Genomic DNA, 20,439 nt, shown 5'->3' with positions numbered 1-20,439 from the left:
AGCTCCGGATTCCGCGGCGGGGGGTTTGTGGAGCCTGCATGGGCTGTTGCGTCTAAGCCCGGCTGTACGGCGACGAACGTCTAGCTCAAATATTCCTTTTTCCGCCATTTACCTCTCGGGGCAGCTGTACGAGGAACTCAAGCCTTGCTTCGCCAACTACACTTCAAATGTGAATGTTAGAACAACGAATTGCCTGCACCATGCTACAAGGACCCAGAGACTGGTAGGTTGAGGGAGGTGTTGGCCTCTGACCGACTTCTTGCAAAATTAAGGGGTCAAGTAGGCAATTCACGAGATAACACTCGCAACCAACATGACTAAGATATCGAACGAGTCCCCAAGTACACCAGGTAGTCATCAACGTCAACATGTACCTAGATACGCAAGCTTCTGCCAAATATATTTCGTGTCTGTTTAGGAGCGAGTCCTGTTATGTGCATCTGAAACCACCAAATGTCATAACTCTAGCAAGTGCTAGACTACCGGGGATCGTAATGTCCTCAATGGTCACCGTATCGGCGGATATACCGATGAAGTGGTGTGTTCTGTGTTTGAAGCATCTCAACCGAACTTCGCTGGTGATTTTACTTTGCCGCCCGTGAGCTCAAGATCGTCGACAAGCTAATGTGCCACCTCCCTCGAAACAACCGACATTGAGAAGACAGGGGCTATCCGTCTTACGAAAGCTGGTATATACGCGGAATGAGTGCCACTACATGACCAGAGGGGGTCTGGAGAAAGGAACATATCAGCTCAGAAACCGGTTAGTTATTCACCCAGAAGGCTACTGCCAATCTAGATACGTGGTAGAATTTGCAGTCCCAGCCCCTGAGGCAAGGCCTGGTCCTTGGATCCGGAGACCCCCAAATGCTTCTTGCTTCCAGAAGTGCTAACACTACATGGTCCTACTGGTGAATATTTTGTTTTCCGAACTTCGATTCGATATCTATCCCCAGTTGACTCAGCCAAAAAGGAAGGCCTTACCCCCAGCAATATCTATGCCCTTTAAGAGTTTATGGGTTTCCTCTCTCAGGTAGAAATGAATGCGAAATACAGAAACAGATGCCAATGCCACATGTGTTGAGGTAACCTGCTCTTTGTGAGTCTTTTGTTTCTGCCGAGGAGCCTTGGTATGAATCGAAAAAAACCGAAGAAAGAAGTACGATGTTGGCTATTCTTCGACGAATGTTCGCTGACTCCCGTTCATATTCTGTCAACTGTTGAGTTATATCCATGAAACCATCTTCAATATCAAAGCTACATAAGCATGAAGTACTTTTGGTACTATACATAGTTTCTACTCTCTCCCAGATCCGTCTTATGCATATGTCAGTCCTCCAAGCAGGTCAGATGGGCCCAGCTGTTCCATGATACGAACATCACATATGGTACGCTCGCCCCTTTCTTTTTAACCCGGTAATAGTTAAGACTGTCAACAGAAGGTACAACACTGATACACAATCGCACACGAGAAGTCCATAATTATATCGAGTCTCGCACACACAGCCCAAGGCGCCATGTTCATCTTCCAGTACACATGCAAAGACTATTGCATTTCCCAACCACTTCATCCGCAACCCCCCATACACAATTCGATGAGTGGTCTTTGCTTTCCTGTAGTCCATCCCTCTCGGAGCAACGTCGAAAGCGCAGAATGCCCTTGTATCAGATGACCGGCCACTCATGAACTTCAAGGCACAGTCATATCCTTCAGACTCAGAGCATTCGGGGGCTTGAGTTCACCCTCTCTTCTGACATGGCAGGTTTTTGGCTTGTGTATCAAGCCAGCTTGAAACAAGCCGTCACTGCGTGAGGTCTTCGCCCCTTTTACCCCTTTCAACTTATATCTGCTCGGTGCATTTATCTCATATTGCAAATCAACAGACGCGCCGAGTAATCAGCCCACAACGAATGGCCCACATGCAAACTTCCGGCTCCATCAGTGATTGTCAGTACAAGCAAAGCACTGGATTTTAGAAGGTGCCGGAATACAAGCTTGTCCCCGTTCTTTTCAATTTGGAAACATCCTCTTGCAATCAAATGCTCATCTGTACCTATCTGTTCCAACTTCTGCCATCTCAGTAGATCCAATTCAATGCAACGCTACGCGCGAAGCAGAAACCAAAGACAGACACCGACGAGGTTACCTCCCCAGCACCAAAAGATGCAAATTACAGTTGTTCCCTCGCCCTTTCCGGCACCAAGCCTGCGCAGTATTTGCTCGCGCTCTCAAATCACACATGCAAGACCTTCACCTCCTTGAAATGTAACCATATACGAAGCGTTCAATTCAGCCATTGACCGAAAACAAAAAACATGCGATGTAACCCCCTGCTCCTCGACGAAGACAACCGAGAAACCCTGCCCTCGCCCCTTTCGAACCAACAGCCACGCCAGCCAGACGACAATGGATTTTCCACATTTCCAGCAGCAACCTGCTCCCATACCTTGCTCGCAGGCCTATCATATTGTCTCAATACAGGTGATGTTATTTCACATACCATTCTCAAATGGCCACCCTACAAATGACACTACTAACGCGTGAGTCTTTGACTGGAAACACAGGTTCAACAACAGTCTCACTCCTTTCGACCCGAATCCGATGCGCAGGCACCCATACGTGTTCGATACTGTCCAAACTCGGTTCGAAATCAAGAACAACTTGAATGATACACCCAGAAACATCCTCTGAGTACCACGCACGCCCCCCAATCGATTTTCGCGACAAACAAGTTCTTTTCCTTCCTCCAACACAAAACATCCCATGCCTACACCCACCCCTTGTAACAGCCAAGGTCATGATGAGAGACAGTTGTTGAGGCTGTTCTTTTCCATGGTATCAGACACCTTCATGCCTTGAATATTCGCAGCCTGCATCGTCTGCTCCAGGTAATGTGAAAACCCTGAAATAATGCTCTTTTCTGCCCAACTTATTTGACTAACAACACCCTTTGTTTCCAGTACTTTTACCATCGTCTGCCGACCGTTTTCCTGAGCCAATTCCACCGCTACCGACTCCCACGGTGTATTCGAGCTTCCTGACCCCCGATCCGACTCTATCTACAATCGATTTCACTCACGTGATCAGTGACGACCAGACCATACAGCGCCAAATATGCACGAAATGACATCAATTCGAGCCATCCCATTTGAGACGAACGATGCTACCGTTGAACCCTTCCCTACCCATCCTAGAACTTTCACCCATCAACAGGAACAAGATACCTACTACACCGAAATCTCCCGAATCCAGCATACATGCATGCCAGATACACCACACTTCCCTAACACTTGTCACAAAGCACATGATCCTCAGAGAATCGAACTGTACATACTTACTCCATCCATAATACGGTCTTCACTCGCCCCTTCCAACGCTAGACCGAATGATTGTACAATACTGGCTGCTTCGCCCCTCCCTCTCTGGACCAGATTTCGAGTCTACCGTGTAGCTTATTGAATAACAAACACATTCGTGTCCTCTGTAATACTGTTTCGCAACACAGATGCTATCTTTAACACGTATCGCATGCCTACATATGCCATTCAAATTATGAAGTACTCTCTGCTTTCGATTCTTGCAATGAAAGTCAGGCTGCATTCACGCCGCTGAATACCACATTACCGTTTCCTGCCTTCTAGCATTCTGCTTACTGGCCCCCTCGCCCCCTCTCTCGTAGTTTTCTTGTAATTACCACCCCCGTACACCCATTGGGGAGCCTCCAAGAAGGCACAATTTACTACCTCTTCCCAAGCTAGTGCTACAAGCCCAAGTAGCAGCAACTGACAGGCAGCTTTTAAAGTCTGTACGCCCGTCCTTTCCATCGTGTGTTTGTGTGTAATATTACGGCACTCGCCCCTCTTTTGAACACCTGCTCCCCGCCCCAACATTATAGGCATGATAGCAATTGTTTTGACTGGGCTCTCTCGTAGAAAACAGTCTGCATCCGCCCATTTGAAGATGGTATTCCTCAGCCACTTGCTGTACAAATTACCTGCCATCATACACGCCGCTTACGAACTGCCTCCTGAGTAGGGTTCGAAAGGTCAGTTTCGCGTCTCCAATCTACCTAATTTCCAATAGATGACTGACGCATCGTGAACAGGTACCCCCGGGCTCGCCCCTGATTCCGCTCTCTGCCAACACATCGATGATCAACAACCCTCCCCCATTACTGGCTCGCCGTATTCGCACCGCCCTTGTCGTCGCCGACTCTCCTTCTCGACTAGGCTCTCTTGAAGGCCGCTCGGCAACCTGAGGCCATGCGCCAAACGATGTCCTCCCGAATTTCGATGGCCGATCTACCGTTCGTCCTCTTGCAGATCCTGGAGGATGGAGTACCCGCCCCGAGGCAGTATTCGGCCCCTCGTCGGATGCGATTGCCGCAGCAGTAGCGGCTGATATCGTCATCGCGACGGACACTTTCAAGACGGCGCGTCCGCCCTCTTGATCCAATAACATCTGTTTGCACCCGCCTCCTTCGTAGACTTAAGGTACCGATCCAAACACATCGTGAGCATTCAGCCTAGCCCCTGATAATCACTGTCCTTCTGTCCATCACTCTACACTTTCTATCGGCGCTTGACGCTTCCGTACCCAATACCTGTCGACTTCGCCCGCTCTTCTTGGCAATTACATCACTAACTGTCTTTTCTCTTGCCCCTGTGGTGCCTTTCTCCAGATACCGATCCACGGCCCTTCCGTGAATCCAAGTACCGACCATCCCATATCGCAAAGACTCAGCCTCACCTCTGGTAATCACTGCTGTATACCTAGTCGGTGACCCTTTCGCAGGATACGAAGCTCCCTAGCTATGTGGCTAGATCACGCCGCCGCCGCCGCCGTCCCATCTCTCTGCACCAAACCAGGCTGCAAAGACTAGATCATGAGCTACTTCAAGAAACAAGTCCCCGGACCAATGCTACGCATTCCTGTCAGATTGCCGTCGTTAGCAAGTGCCTCATGACAAACATGATGCTACCTACTCCGTGTACCCAGCGGTGCCCGCCCTTTTCTTCCCGATCATACTATCCAGGTCGCTTCGGTCGTGGTGTACAGTCCTGCGGCCAGCCGCCCCCGTCAACGCCGATTCCCTTTCCCTCCTAAACAGTCGTTGTCCTCCACTCATCGTCGCCAGTATCCTGCAACTCTCAGGGTGGGACTAGAAGACGGTGCTCTCGATCATCCCGGCGAACTCAGTCCTCGAGTAGATCGCCCACGGCGTGATGATCCAAGGGTGCCTCCGCATGTCTGGTTGTCGTGCATGGTGCTAGTATGGGCCAATGTCCCTCTCTCCCATTATTGGTCTCAGCACCTTCCAGCTCTCCTTCTTCTCGTCGCCGCCAGTCCTCCCCGTCAACTTCAACCCCCCTTCCTCTCGTCGTCGCCGGCAGCCTCCCCGTTCCTCCTCGCTACCTGCTCCCCATCCCCCTTGACCAAAACCTTTCTCTTGTTGACAGCTACTGAGACGATACAGCTAAAAACAACTACGGAAGCCCTCGCCCAAGAATCAGCACATTAACCTAGATCTATGTCTGTCTCTCTCGTGATTCAAGCTCCTGATCTGTCCACAGTAAGTGTCGATTCGTCTCTAGTTACCACCATCATCTACTCGGCTACAACCGCTCTTGGTACAACGACACCTGCATCCGCCCCTGTTTCCCAATAAATTGCTACCGCAGATGACACCCTGTGGGCTCAATGATGCCGGGTGCCTTGCTTCGTAGATCTCAGTGCCAATCTAGCCAGATCACGAACGTTCCGACCTCCCTTCTGGTAACCAATATCGTACAGTCGCTGCCCCCTTACATCCAGCTGTTCGTAGGCAAAACCAGCCAGCTTTATTATTTCCTTTCTTCGCGCCCGCTTGGTTGATCTTTACGGTCGCTTGACTCAACTTCACTGCCGCTTAAATATTCTTCGACGTCGCTTGATTGATCTATGATTGATCTTCGCGTTCGCTTAACTAAACTAGATTCGCCTCTCTAATTGCGAATCTCTTTCAGCCTGTGATCCCACATCTCGTCTCTGTCTTCCATTGTATAATTAGTCGCCCTCGCCTTTCTCGGTGCAATAAAATCTGCAGCTGCCACTCTGTAGATTGAGGCCTGACTGACAATGAACTTCCAGCACCCCTTTCAAATACTCGGCTGCACCCATCCCTTTTGTATATGCATTTGGGGCAAAATAATAAACACTCACACCTGCCCTTTTACTAGAGTGAACTACTCATCCCTACACATTGTGAATATCCCGCCTCTCCGGCCGCCTCTGGTCACCGTCGGCCACCTCTGGGGTCCTGTCCCCGGCACATTCGGGTTTGCCTCCGTGTACCTTCCGGTTTTGCCTCCTGGATCACCTCCGACCAAGCTCCGGCCAAGCTCCGTCCATCTTCCGGGTCTACCCCTGTGCACCTTCCGGGTTCACCCCCTTGTACTGTTGCAGTGCAAGTACGTACGCTGTGTACTGGTACGTCACGTCGGAGGCTCGGGTTCCCTCTCATCTATTAGTATGGCAACATCCCGTCGGTAATACACTAGTGCTTCTTACAATGCAACCATACATTGCCTCTCTCGTGATACTTGTACAATATGCACCTTCCGGTTTACCCCCGTGCCCCTTCCGCGTTTACCTCTGTACCCCTTTCGGCTCACTCCCGTGCCCCTTCCGCGTTTACATCCGTGCCCCTCCGTGCCCCTTCCGCGTTCACCTCCGGACTCACCTCCGGTCAAGCTCCGACCAGCTGTTCACGATCCTACGTACGATAGTCTATTATCCATATGGTATATTCGACGATATAGTTACTATCTATATGGTCTATTCGACGATATAGTCGGTAACTTTAACTGTTTTCCCTATCCCTTTTTCAACCATCTCTCCATTCCTGACGCAACTTCCCTTTTTGTGAAGCTCACACTTCTCCTCCTCCTGGTCCTGCATCTCCACTTCCGGCAACCGCCACACCCGATTGTTCACGATCTTACGTACGATAGGCCACTCCCCACCGCATATAGTCGGTAAGTTTGACTGTTTCCTTTTCGCACCTTCACGTTCCGCTCAGATTCCTTCCCTGCAACGCTCTCCCAGCTCAAGGCTTCGCACCTTCCGCCTTTCCATTGCAATATCCAGCTGGCCATACCCAATTGTTCACGATCCTAAGTACGATAGTCGACTATCCATAGGTATGGTATATTCGACGATATAGTCGGTAAGTTTGACTGTTTCTTTTCCGCACCTTCACTTTCCGCTCAGGTTCCTTCCCTACAACGCTCTCCCAGCTCAAGGCACCGCACCTTCCGCTTTCCCATTGCAATATCCAGCTGGCAATACCCAATTATTCACGATCCTACGTACGATGGGCAAGTCTCCATATGGTATATTCGACGATATAGTCGGTAAGTCTATTCGACGATATAGTCGGTAAGTCTATTCGACGATATAGTCGGTAAGTCTATTCGACGATATAGTCGGTAAGCCTGGCTGTTTCTTTTCCCAACCTGAGCGGAATGTGAAGGTTCCTTCCTTGCAACGCTATCCTAGCTCAAGGCTCCACACCTTCCGCTTTTCCATTGCAATCAATATCCAACTTGGCATACGCCGCCTGCGCAATCTCACCATCAAATATATTTGCGGAACTGGGCCGTTTTCCTTTCACCAACCTCCATCCTTCCTCTGCACCCCAATTTTATCCATCCTCCCCACCACAAGTTGCCAAGATTTGATTGTTCTCCCTCAATCAACCGCCATCAACTTCCATCAACTCTCGTTAACTTTCGTTAGTCTTGACCATCAACTTTCATCCACCCCTTTTCGCCGAGTCATCATATATCTCCGCCACAACGCTCCTCGGACTTGGAATTCCATCTCTTCCCGTCTGTCACCGAAATATCCACCTGCTCACACGCAACCCAAGCCGCCAGATCAATCCAAGCAAGGTGATCAGCATATCTATTCGGTAAGTTGCCTTTTTGTTCATCTGGGTTGCTCTTTCCTCCTCTCCGCAAAGCTCTCTTGCCCCGGAGCCCTGTTTGCCCCTTTCGGGAGAGTTCTGTCAGCTTTGGGCGCTCACAAGTCACCGTTGCACTTTGTTTTTTCGTTTGTTGACATCACCAACCATCATTTCTTTGGCCCGTGATTTTTCTTTCCGGCCCCGGAATCCTGTCACCTCCTTTCGTCAGCTTCGACGCAGCCTCCACCGATATATTGTCCGCCCCTTTCGTCGATTCGTGACAATTTCTACCGATATCTTGTCTACCCCTTTCGTCAATCCGTGACAATTTCTACCGATATCTTGTCTACCCCTTTCGTCAATCCGTGACAATCTCCAACCGCATATTGTCCTCTCCTTTCGTCAGCCTCAAGAACGCCTCTGACAGCATCTTGTCTTCTCCTTTCGTCAGCCTCACAGCAGCTCCGACTTCAACCAGAAAGCCAGCTGCCATTCCTCCACACTGTGATACTTTTTCAGCCCGAACCCTTTGTTGCGGTGGTTTTGTGGCCATTGACAATTGCTGACGATACAAACACCAGGACTACTTCAATAATCGCCATCTGCACATCCCCTGCCAGATTCACAATGTCTGCCGCTGTAAGTACCTACATCTCATATGTCGAACGCACGGACCCACTATATCGGGACTTTCCCGCGCACGGATCATATACCCGACAGCATACTCGCGCACGGACCCTATAGCAGACCATATAGTCGCGCCCGGACCATATGCCAGACGGTATAGTCGCGCTCGGACCATATAGCTGACTATATCTTCGCGCTCGGATCATGTACGCTTGGGCGCTCGGACCATATATCCTGGGCAGCTTCTCCCGATATATCTTCACCATCCACCCCGAGTACATATATCTAGGCATACTCGAGACTGCTCTCTTCAACCTATTCCATTCCAGCACTAGGACTTGGTCGCTGACATATTTTATCCATGACTCTAGAAGTACTTCTCGGATTCGGACGCTGCTATGCGTGTCAAGCCCACGCCTGAGCGACCCCTGGATGCCGCTCAATTCTACGCTGTCAACCCCCACGTCTTCAAGGACTACAAGATCGGCGACAACATGGTCATGTCCCGCAAGTAAGTCACAGAGTGTTGGAGGGCGTCGCCGACTGGTCGGAAGATTTGATTTGCAACGGCGAAGCCTGGCGTCGCCGACTGTCTAACGGCATAAGAATGGCGCAGCTTTTTGCGCGCTTTCTAGCGAGAAATTTAGCTAACGGTTTCCGTCCGCAGGGAGATCGTAACCTTTGCCGTCGGCGGCAAGGTACTTAACGTCCATAAGGAGGTCCTGGCCGGCTGCAAGGTCTGGGAGAAGGCTTTCCAGCTGCCTCTCAAGGAGGCTAAGGAGAAGCACTACACGGTCCTGTACGAGCTGGAGTCAGAGACCAACAGCGAGTTCGAATTCCAGGCCCACCTGGTGCTGTTCCTGGCCATGTATGGCGTCACGAAGCTGCCAGAGGACCAGTACTGCTTCGCAACCTCTGCCGGCCCTGTCCTTGTGCGTGCCCTGGCCCTGGCCGACTACCGGGGCGCACAGGACTACATCACCGACCGCCTGTACTTGACCATGACGCGCTATTTCAACCGTCTGGTCACCTGGAAGACCATCCCCGACTTCCTCACCCGGGGAGATATCGACAAGCTCTACATTCTCGATATCAACGAGACCTACATCGCGTACAAGGACTCGAACATCACGAACAAGAAGTTCCCGGAGCGCGCGTTCGCCAACCTGATCGCCCTCCACTGCCCCGCCCGCGCCTGGGGCACGTTCCAGTCCCAGCTGGATGACGACCTGGTCCGCCGTGTGGGAACCGCCTCCATGTTCGTCAACTCATGGCTCACCAGCAACACCGTCCCCGGCAACGTCTGGGAGCGAATGTTCCTGGGAGTCGACGACGTGTCTCTGTTCCGTCCCTCCAACTAGGGTGTGTGGTTTGGTCGTTTCGTTGTGTCTGCTGGAATAAGGATGGAATCGTTTGCAAAGGGGATTCTCAGGGGCGTTACGGTTGAAATTTTCGTAGGGGGTTTCTTGCAAGATAGAATTTTCGCCTCGCCTCAATTAGGCGATCGGGGCGAACATTAATAAAGCAACATTTGGCATCTAACCGTAGTTTCCCTATTATAACGGCGACAGTAACTTTAAACTAATTCGAATCGCGAAAATTCGCCGAAGAAATCCGAAGAAATCCAGATTTCTCGGCGAGTTTGTCAGCCTTTTTCGGCCTTCTTTAGCTATCGGGGAAATTTTTGGCTAAAAGTTTGTCGGCAGTAGGTATGAATTAGGCGCCTCGCTTGCCTCCGAGCTGTCTATTCCGCTATTATACATCGCTGAAACCTGGGGGGGGGTTTTTGCTGCTGCGCAGGTCCTAGTCGCTGCTAAAGGTACATGCAAATTGCTGTCGTCACCGGAGGGGTAAGGTGGTTGAGCTTTGACCCGCTATGTGTGCTAGAAATTCAACGTTATGGTGTCCCTTGATGCAAAACAAATCATCTTGCTGTAGCTGTTCACGATGTTGCCACGAAGTGAAAGGAATCGGCAAATGAATGCACTGCCGGGCTGATGCATTGACAAAGTAAGCTACACCTCGATGCACAATCCCGGAGGCACATAAGGCATTGTAGCAGGGTCCCCAGAACGGATGTGCTTTCTACCCCTACCGTGACTTTCACCTGAGCTCCACAGGTCTGGTCAGGCCAATCGATGGCAAGGTCAGCACAAAATGCAAATTGAGTCACTTCCCCCTCACCATGACCCCTCGGAAACACATCTCACTAACGATAGCGTTTCAGAAGCAGGAACAGAGACGATAGCGTTCCGAGTATCGACTATAGTGTTCAAGGCAGTCAAAAGCAAGGGCAGTACGAAACGGAAAGTCAGTTCCTCCTCACCATGGCCCCTCAGGAATACAACTCCCTGAGGGTAGCAATTCATGAACAGAGCAAAAGACACTAGCGTTCCGAGTATCGACTACAACATTCGAGCCAGTCAACAGCAAGGGAAGTACGGGGCGGAAATTCACTCCCCTTTCACCACGGCACCTCGAGAACAAAGCAGTCCACTGACCTCATCGTTTCACAAGCAGGACAAGAGAGTGAACAAGCCAACAAGCCAACGCTACCGACACATTCGACTAGCAGCAACCGCCAACAGACCCCTACCGACATATCCGACCAGTAAAAACCACCGATCAAGTCCTCGGACATGCCAGACCCTCGAGGCAAGGGCATGGAGTACTGGGATAGCTGTGATGTTCCCGAGGCGTGACGACGACACCGTGTCAATCAGGTCTTTCGATCACGACGAGGATCAAGATCCAACAGAAACAATCCCTCCTGTTACCCAAATGAGCCTGTAATTAGACACAGCAGTAGACGGCGGGAATAGCCCTGCCAAGAGAAGTTGTTCATGGACTATATCGCCGGCTAGCTTGGTACTGACCGTGTATAAGCTGCAGGTGACGCACGGACCACAACCGCTATAGACAACGCACGGATTATACATACTGCAGGTCGCGCACGGACCATATAGGCTACAGGTTCAGAGGGATGTGACGATTGCTCTTGATTTGCGATCAGGGTTCGGGTTACGGTTACGGTTACGGTTCGGGTTAAACCCGAACCCGAACCCGAACCGTAACCGTAACCGCAACCCGAACCGTAACCCGAACCGTAACCCGAACCCTGGTCGCAAATCCGAACCTGAACGTAGCCCGAACCCGGACCCGAACCCTAACCCTCACTCAGCATCTCGTGGGCCTTCACCTCTGCGGCCGGTTTCTTCATGATGTTGACAACGCCGTGTCGTGGGAACAACGGCAGAGATGGTGTATACGTCGATCACGGTTGATGCGGGGCGTCCACGCCGGCCGATGGGGTACGCCAAGGAGACTCGTGATGCTTTTTGGTGTTGAGGAGCATCTTCTTCCGCCGCGGAAGCCACGACAAGGGCGATAAGAACGAGAAGAAGCACAAGTATGAACACCACAAGGAAGATAGTGACGGAAATGATGAGGAGGAGGTCGACCAGTACCTCATCGTCGCCTACCTCCACGTCGGCGAGGATCTAATGCAACAACCTAAGTTCTAGTCAAAAAGCCATCCGCAGGCAAACAGGGCAGAATCAGGGCCCTTACCTGAGACTCTGTCCAGGATCCCGCAAACGAGTTGAATGGTTTCCCTTCAACCCCTCCCCTGTCTCATCTCATCACTCGAGGATTCTTCGTCCCCTCAACGGCCTGTCGTCATGGGCCCTGGGGGAGCGTATCGACGACGGCTTATGCATATTTTGACGATTTTCGTTTCGCTCTGTACACGATGCGCCCGGCTGCCAACTACCCCAGTATGTGTTATGTCCCCCGCCCCTTTGCCAAAAGAGCATCAAGCTAACACCCTCGCTAGTTATTATCTACTTTGGTATTTTATTTTGATCTCCACCTCGAGGAAGCCTATAAACTCTCAAGAACATTCCGAAAAGAAGAAGAAACTCCCGCTACGTGGAGTTATCGCACGGTTACTCTCAAAAAACTCTAAAAGCTGGAAGTGCCGGTCTTGGCGTCGCCGGTTGCCCTTCGACGTCCGCCAAAATCAGCCTACTTCCGGTAAGGCAGTTCAGCCACTTGCCCAGGGGGCTAATTTTTATCTATCAGATCACTAACTACGCTGATAGCGAATCTACCATACCCTTCATACCCGGCTTCAACAGCTGGCCCCGCTAACGCCAGTCCATCAATAGCTATCTCCCTCCTTTGTGGACGCCAGTATTGGGATGTGTTTTCTTTTACAGCCAGCTGACAGCTTATAGGTTACTTTCCATGTACATTAGCCGTTTCAGCCGCCGGGTCATCAGCCAGCTTTTCGATACTTTTCGACCCTTTTGAGACCCCTTTGAGCCCTTGTCGACGTCACCGATCACCACCACGGCTCGCTTCGTACGGACGTTAAGATACAGACAGCATTCATCCTGGCCGTGAAGAAGCGCCGAAGAACGAGCGTGAGCAATACCAAACTCACCAATCGTGACGCACACCAGCCGAAGAAAGGATAAAGCAAACGGAAGGAGGGAGGAGACCGTACGCGAGCAATACCACACCTATACAATTCGACTTCCGCCAGCCGTTTCAGCGGCTTCTAGATACTAGTCGATCCAGCCAGGATCCGGTGACTCGATTGGTCCGTATCGACCAAAAGAAAAGCTAGAAAAGTTCATACTAGACAATTCAGCTCGTGGAATTTTATAAACACACCATTAAGGTTTGGTTTCCTTTTCATCAGCTGACTGATTTTTGCTGACGTCTTATAGGATAACCGCATACCGCCTCGCAAGCCGCATACTTCAGCGGTGTGTTCCCGTCTTCAAGCTCCTCCGTCTGCAGCTGATGTGCATTTCACCCGGTGGATCGTCGTCTCGTCAGCCGGCCAATCACATCGACGTTTCCAGCTTATTCGAGTAGCCGGGATCGATCAGCGCTTGTTTTCGAGAAGCCGGCGTATTCGAGGGGAGTTGTGTGAGTATGGGATTGCTTGCGCTTGTCCCTCGGCGCTCCGGATGAGCGTTGCCTCTATTTCAACACCACACGGAGGGGGCCGTAGTGACGTCGATCGGTCGACGAGAGCTTCAGCGGCTGATGCTGGTCCGGTAAGCTGGGCTGAAGTAAGCCGGCTGATATGTACAGTAAGCGCATTGTACCAATAATTTCAGCTGCTGATAAAAAGGAAATCAGCCTAAGGCTTCTAGCTTATGCTCACATCCCGAAAAGCATTAGCCATCTGGTGATAGGAAACACATCTTTGTCCACATCAAAACCACTACCTATTCAGACCGCCAGTTCCCCTTACAAGGACCCCCTCCCGTCGCTGGCTACCTACATCACATGTACACAAAGTATCTGACCCTGAGACCGGCTGTTAGCGCGTAAGTATCGCCCTGCAGATCCCCCTTCCCCCGATTGAGTCACATAATCAGAGACTGTTGCTCAAAACTGTACTGATAATAGATTTCCAGATGTTGTACACGAGACCGACTGCACCTACTCCCAAGTCGAAGTCCCATGCCGAAATCACCTAGTCAACAACATCGGATAGTCCCCTCCGACCGATGCTACCGACACAGACTTGACCGAGCCCTACCTCTACTGCTTCTACCATACTCCTTTCGCAACAGGCATGAGACCTCATCTTCGCCGACAGGAGCTTACCGGGCTGTCAACACTGGGCTGGTTGGGGATGGTCTCGCGAGCCCATCTGTCGGATGCTCGCGCCTCTTCTACTCCAAGCCCTTATCGAAGGGCGGCTCGAGAAGTTAGCCATTGCTTTTTATGCAGATCATGCAGTACAACGTGGGTACGTCAGCAGTGCCGCGGCGGTCCTACACGGCGGCACTCAAGGGGAAACGCGATGATCTCCATCCCGGGCTTCTCTTCCTTCACGCCGCAGCGCCAGATTACGCATTCAAGATGCCCAATTCACCATCAGTGCCGTAGGCCTTGCGCAGACGATTCTCCAGGCTCAAAATAGCGACGGCCCGGTCTTTCATTCGATGGGGCATCAGACGCGAGTAAAACTCGCACAGATATTGGAACTTGGCGATCTTCACGCCACGCACACGATGATTGCTCTCTAGTCACTCGGAGTTCATTGGGGGTCGAGTGTTGAGACTGTGCATTCCATGCTCGTCCATAGATGCCCCAAGTCGTTGATGATCACGGAACAGGACGCACGAAGATCCAACTTCCAGAGTCTCAACGAGACCGCTTCTCTGAGCACTGCACTCACAAGTTCGGCGAAGAAGTCTTGTACGGTCGTTGCTACGGCCATGGAAAACGTCCAAAACACCGGTAAAACTTGTGCCATGAAGTTGAAGGATAAAGGCAACTTTTCTGTGTGCGGTCTGCCTATAGGAGGGCTGAGTGCATCGAATCGCTACTTCGTTGAGAACAGGTCGGAGACCAGAGGTACTATAGGCACCATTGCTGAGGCGTTGTCTCAACACTTCAAGAGGGTCATACGAGGTATCCTCAGATCCGGCGAAAAATTGGCCAGGGTTTCCTTGGTGTTGTCCCAAAGTGGTGTGGGATGGTGTCCGCTTAGGGCCATGGAGAAGCTGTACACAACCCACGTACAATGCATTATCACGCCGTGTATGTACTGCACATGTACTACGATGAGGTTCAAGACAGAAAATCGACAGTCCTCGTGTCAGGTGTGTCACTATGGCATCTAGAGCCCTGATGATCGAGACCTGTTGAGCGAACTTATTCGCCATGTCTTTCTTCCGAAGACTATCATGACGGGAGAGGGGTCGAGCGTGGCCATGCAGCCGGATAAGTGTTAGCCAAACGTACATGATCTTTGCGCAACATTCTGAGGCATAAGTCTGCTGCAATCTGCCTCCCCATGCCCCTTGACGCGATCTTGGTAGGAGACAGCCATGAGAGAAGGCAAGGGGCTTGAACGTTTCGGTCACATGAGCATTTCAATCTGTATTCTTTCTTCCCTATATCGATTCACCATCTCACAGGGCAATAAACTGACCGGTATTTCTAATTTTGCAAGCTCCATCCGATCTCCAGACTGTTATACCTGTCTTTGTTTCCTCACCTGCATTCCTGCTGCCCTCAGTATTTCTGGGCCCCAAACGTACACCAAGGGCATCCTCCACGCGCCCCGTGGCGACAAGAAACTGCTGCGTGGCACCATGGGTCGCCCTCTGCCCATTGAAACATGCAATCCATGGCTGGCAGCTTCAACAGGTGATTTCATCTCGTGACTCCTAATATATCACGCCCTGTTCCAGCTGCCTTTGGATGTAAGGGTCATGTAAATACTGCATGATTTACAGCGGTGAGTACTCCCCAGAGTAAAAAGCTTCAAGCGTGACACATCTCAGATTAACTGAAGACTACGTGTGCAGATGCCAGTCCGCGGAAGCCCTTTGAACAAGGCCAAACATCACCAAGCCATATCTCAGCGACAACAATGCGGCGCCAAAGAGCAGCCTATCGGTGGCAATCCACCTGGAGGTTCACCTGTCTCGGCTCCTTAGAACAACAGGGACAGAATGCGCAACACCTCACAGCCATCGTGTCTTTGGCCCTCACGATCTCTTCGCCACCGTCCAGCCGCTCCCTTGAGAACCCCCGAGTTTCATTATGTGCTTATCCATGCTAAGAGTAAGATCTAGCACTCGAAAGACCTGGGTGCGTCAGTCTGGAAGAGCATGGTGAGCTCAAGAGCTTCGATCATTGAGACCTGTTGAGCAAATGAACTTGCCAGCCACCTTGTCCCTCTAATCATTATGTGTTCGACGCTGATTATCGACGATCTGGCCCATCATGCTATCACTGACCGACTGCTTGAAAACTAGAGAGCCTGGTATCCGACCGGGCGAGGAGGCAAATGCCTCTATTCGAGCTACTCTAAGATGCTATAGAGCAATTCTTCGCCAGATTCCGACGCCGGCTTGAAGACCAGCAACCTCCCCAGATGACGAGCCAATACACCCCTATGATCGGAGTCCAAGCCATCCCGAATGATCCTGGCCGGCTCCTGGTGATCCCAGCCAACTTCGAATCTACGTTGTTGTAAGGAATCATTACAGTGGCACACGGACCCAGTAGCGAAGCCGGAGCGGAAGAGGAAGCTGGAGCGGGAGCTGAAGAAGATGACGAAGATCCTCCTGCGGCTTTCCAAAGATGCCGGCGCCCTCGGCACGTTGGAGTAGCTCCTCTTGGCTTGTGGCGATGCCGTGCAGTGGATACTACCCGTTTACCGGCACGTGCTTGAGACCCAGCTCTTGGGCTTCATGCTCCGATAGGTTTCGTCTGATCTCCAAACCGCCATAACTTCCATCTCCGAAGCCATCAACCACTGTTCATAGTAGTTTCTCACAAATTCGCCGAAGAATTCAACTATTCATTATGATTTTGCACAAATTCGCCGAAGAATTCCACTGTTCATTGTGATTTCTCACAAATTCGCCGAAGAATCCCATTGTCCATTGTGATTTCTCGAAACTTCGCCGAAGAATTTCCGAAAGGCATCGGGTTCTGTAAGGAGTGTCACAAGGTTCCTAGGGTCACGCCAATCGTCTGGCTCATCTACTACGAGTATTGGGCTACTTAACATGCCATGAGCACGATGGCATTACACAATACATGCACCCCTGCCGCCTTGCTTACACCAAGTACGAGAACGATAAGACTTGTGAAGACTTTACCTTTGCGGTCGATGACGACGCTCTTGAATGACCTTTTATATCTTTCTGGATCGAGATCCTGGGCTTGGAGCTCAACCGCATGATACAGAACCCCTCTCAGTCCCTGAGAAGACTTGGAAGCAGCGACTTGTCTCAGTCTAATTTGAGACGAAAGGGGTCCAGAAAAAGCAGTCTGGGCAATGCCATATGGCTTCCACCATGAAGGTTGTTGCAAGAATTCACGTGACCACCGATTTTAATCCAACCTCCCAAAGGCCTGCTGTATGACCTTAGGTGTTTAACCTTGGGCACTGCTGTGAGTTAGACACGCAGCCTCAGATACACCATAGCCTATCTCAGGACTCGCACCTGGTGGCGGGCCATCGTACGATTTGCAAATTGGATCCAGCGTAGGACGTGACACAGCAGCGAATCTCAGATCGTGGGCAAACAGTCAACAGTTGCTTTTGGTGTCATTAAGCATTTGCTATGGATATCTGATCTGGTCGTTTCGTGACATGAACCCCTAATACCATGCTTCCCTTCGATACGCCTGCAAAATTGCTTCCTGGGGAACTGTGCATAGGAGACCGTGGTAGAGTTGAGATGGCGGCATCTGCTGGTTCCGGTCATGCTGCTGAGACCAGTTGACCACCTTCGGCCCTCACCCGGAGCGAGCCCGCCCTCTTTCCAGGCCTAAGTTGATACCAGTGCCCATTCCATCCATCGTCATGTTCTCGTCGTGAAGTTGGGGGAGCCTCGTATAATGTTGTCGCGACAAGAGCTCCTTTATTCCGTACCCAGCTTCCACAGGCCGTCGCCCAGACAGTGCGCCTCCTCAATGACGGGCCCCTTGCCCTTCTCCTTGACGATCTTGGTGCTCTCGACCAAGATACCGACGGCGCACGCCTCGAGCTTCCCCTCGGCCGTGACAACAACAGGCTCGCCCTTCTCGAGCTCGCGGGTCCAGCAGCCGTCCTCGTCGAGGCCCTCGGGCTCGCCGCCCTTGCCGCTCGGCAGGCGGCCGCCGGGGCTGGTGAGGCCGGGGGCCATGAGGGTGGCGCCGCTGAGGACGAAGCGGATGGCGCCGCGGTCGATGCGTATGCTGGGGAAGCAGTTGGGGAAGCGGTGGACGAGCTTGAGGTGCGGCAGCAGCACGTCCGACTTGTCGTGCTGGAAGAAGAGCGGCTCGCCCTCGAGCACGTACAGCGTGCAGCGGTCCGGCAGCTTCATGGCCTCCAGCGAGCCCTTCTTGGGCAGCACCTCGTCGATCACATTGTTCAGGAGCGGGTACGTCGTCGTGAGGGACTGGCGCAGCGCGCGCTGGACGCTCGACTTTAACTTGGATTTCGGCGCTGTGGGGAGTCTGGCGGCGCGGGAAGAGAATTCCAAACGTTAGCTGAACGGTTCTCGAGCTGTAAAGTGGGGATTCCAGGGGGTAGAAGGCAAGAGGAGGGCAGATCTTACTCTTTCTTGAACATGTTGGCGGCAATTGACGAGATCTCTGCGGTCGCGTCGCGTGGTTTGTTGGGTATATGTACAGAGAAGTTGTATGTCGATTAGGATAGTAGCATGGAAGCTCCCAAAGTTCAATGGAGGGGCACCTGGAACGACCTGCCCCGCAATCCTCGACGCTTGGGGAGGGGCACACAGAGCAGCGGCCTCATTCCGCGCCCGCTAGAGAGATACAAGATCTCTTGCCTGGAGGCGCTCCTTTACTTGCATGGGAAAGCTCTCAAATATATTAGAATAAAAGAAAAGCAGACACAATTGCATGATCATAGGATTTCGTATTCTCATTGCTCGTCGTCTAAATCGACTAGATACTAAAGTTCTACTAAACTATAGCTGGCTCTGCCGTGGTGAATGCTAGGACGCCATCCCTCATCAAGTAAGTAGCAGAGGGCGAGTGAATGCAGTTCCCGACGTGCACCTTCGACTTCCTCCCTGGGTATAAGGTCGTTTAGCCGTGCACGACGTGGCTGACGGTGCCATCCTCCTTCACGTGGACATTGAGGCGCTCCGGCTTGAAATCCTTAGTGACCATCATGCCGGGCTCAATGACGCGGCACTCCTGGGGGAGATCCTTCTTGCAGAAGTTCTGTATCACCGAAAGTTAGGCCTGCGGGCTGTCTTGGTAGGATGGGCGATAGATAGCCGAGAGAGACAGGGTGTGCAAACTTACGACCTCGCTGTGGGCATCATCGGACACCTTCTTGCCGACCAGCTTGTTGGTCCATTCCTCGGTCTTGTCACCAGAGGTGGAGGAGATTCCGGGAACGACGAGAGGCATTTTGACGGTGGTTTGTTTTGGTCTGTTAGGCAATAGTTCTCTTTTGCGGGTTGTAGGCAGTGTAGATCTTTGATGATGAGTAGTTGAAGATGAAGTATAAGACTGGAGCGAGGGTGCTTGAGGTCTTCTTTTAACAAGAGTTCGAAACTGGGACGACGTAGGCACGTTGCTGCATCGCACGCTGATGACGTATGTTGATCCCTAGGCTGCCTGCGCAACCTCCATCTGGAACTGGAGGCCTTTTGGCATTATCACGTGTGTGGTGCCCGCTTAACTACGGCCAAAACCAGAGCTTCGACGCCGGCATCTACAACCTGATTGGCCTTTGGTCACTGAGCAAATCATGTCTCCAAGAACTCGATCAAGAACCGACATCTATAATGCAGATTCTAAGATTGCCATCCCTACCTATGTGCCAGATTGGTGCGTGCATTCAGACTGATCACAACCGGCCTCCCAGCCACTGGAGCATATTCCCTGTTTCTTCCCATATACCGGGTCAAGAAATGAAACGGCTTTTGGCTTATATACATATGACTTACATATGAATTGTACGCATGTGTAGCAAACAAGCAAGTCCAGATGAACGACTCCACGGATTGTCGGCTCTGTGCGTTCATAGGTCCTTTGTAGGAACCATTACCCGCGCTGCAGCAACTGACAAGCAGAACCCGTACAGGATCTCAAGCTCGTTCTGGCTATGCTAAGCGGTAATACATGTGCCGTTGGTAACTTGATCGATGTCAGAGGATTTGATGGCTAACCTATCTACTACTCGCTCACCGCAGAACAGCGGAAAAGAGGCTGTGCGCATGTGCATACCACCGACAGCTTTCCTAACCGCCATACGGAAAAAGCTTGTCTTTTCCTACAGCTCACGGACTCAGCCACAGCCTTTTTCCCAGCAAACTCCACCTTCAGGGATGGAGTACGCCTCGCT

The 20,439-nt window shown here is 51.5% G+C and overlaps 6 protein-coding genes across 6 annotated transcripts; 3 read left to right on the top strand and 3 right to left on the bottom strand.

Annotated features, from left to right (window-relative positions):
• Nucleotides 1–8,576: 8,576 nt before the first annotated feature.
• On the top strand, nt 8,577–9,937 carry PG985_001974 (uncharacterized protein; the record flags this gene model as incomplete). Its single annotated transcript, XM_066821743.1, has 3 exons — nt 8,577–8,588; nt 8,948–9,087; nt 9,244–9,937. 3 exons carry the CDS (start codon nt 8,577–8,579, stop codon nt 9,935–9,937), a joined length of 846 nt encoding a protein of 281 aa, XP_066689175.1.
• A 1,897-nt stretch (nt 9,938–11,834) lies between these two features.
• On the top strand, nt 11,835–12,100 carry PG985_001973 (uncharacterized protein; the record flags this gene model as incomplete). The annotated part of the gene is made up of 2 exons (XM_066821742.1): nt 11,835–11,887; nt 11,926–12,100. 2 exons carry the CDS (start codon nt 11,835–11,837, stop codon nt 12,098–12,100), a joined length of 228 nt encoding a protein of 75 aa, XP_066689174.1.
• Nucleotides 12,101–14,632: 2,532 nt separating this feature from the next.
• On the bottom strand, nt 14,633–15,371 carry PG985_001972 (uncharacterized protein; the record flags this gene model as incomplete). The annotated part of the gene is made up of 2 exons (XM_066821741.1): nt 14,633–15,112; nt 15,354–15,371. 2 exons carry the CDS (start codon nt 15,369–15,371, stop codon nt 14,633–14,635), a joined length of 498 nt encoding a protein of 165 aa, XP_066689173.1.
• Nucleotides 15,372–16,494: 1,123 nt separating this feature from the next.
• Nucleotides 16,495–16,732, top strand: PG985_001971 (uncharacterized protein; the record flags this gene model as incomplete). Its single annotated transcript, XM_066821740.1, has 2 exons — nt 16,495–16,560; nt 16,610–16,732. The coding sequence occupies 2 exons, from the start codon at nt 16,495–16,497 to the stop codon at nt 16,730–16,732; spliced, it is 189 nt and encodes a 62-aa protein (XP_066689172.1).
• Nucleotides 16,733–17,995: 1,263 nt separating this feature from the next.
• On the bottom strand, nt 17,996–18,687 carry PG985_001970 (PUA domain-containing protein; the record flags this gene model as incomplete). The annotated part of the gene is made up of 2 exons (XM_066821739.1): nt 17,996–18,572; nt 18,674–18,687. 2 exons carry the CDS (start codon nt 18,685–18,687, stop codon nt 17,996–17,998), a joined length of 591 nt encoding a protein of 196 aa, XP_066689171.1.
• Nucleotides 18,688–19,169: 482 nt separating this feature from the next.
• On the bottom strand, nt 19,170–19,499 carry PG985_001969 (uncharacterized protein; the record flags this gene model as incomplete). The annotated part of the gene is made up of 2 exons (XM_066821738.1): nt 19,170–19,307; nt 19,392–19,499. The coding sequence occupies 2 exons, from the start codon at nt 19,497–19,499 to the stop codon at nt 19,170–19,172; spliced, it is 246 nt and encodes an 81-aa protein (XP_066689170.1).
• Between the last annotated feature and the right edge of the window lie 940 nt (nt 19,500–20,439).

Source organism: Apiospora marii, assembly GCF_038362585.1.
Source record: "Apiospora marii strain CBS 49790 chromosome Unknown utg000002l_segment0_segment0, whole genome shotgun sequence".
NCBI classification, from domain to species: domain Eukaryota; kingdom Fungi; phylum Ascomycota; class Sordariomycetes; order Amphisphaeriales; family Apiosporaceae; genus Apiospora; species Apiospora marii.
This window is presented reverse-complemented; position numbering and strand designations above follow the sequence as displayed.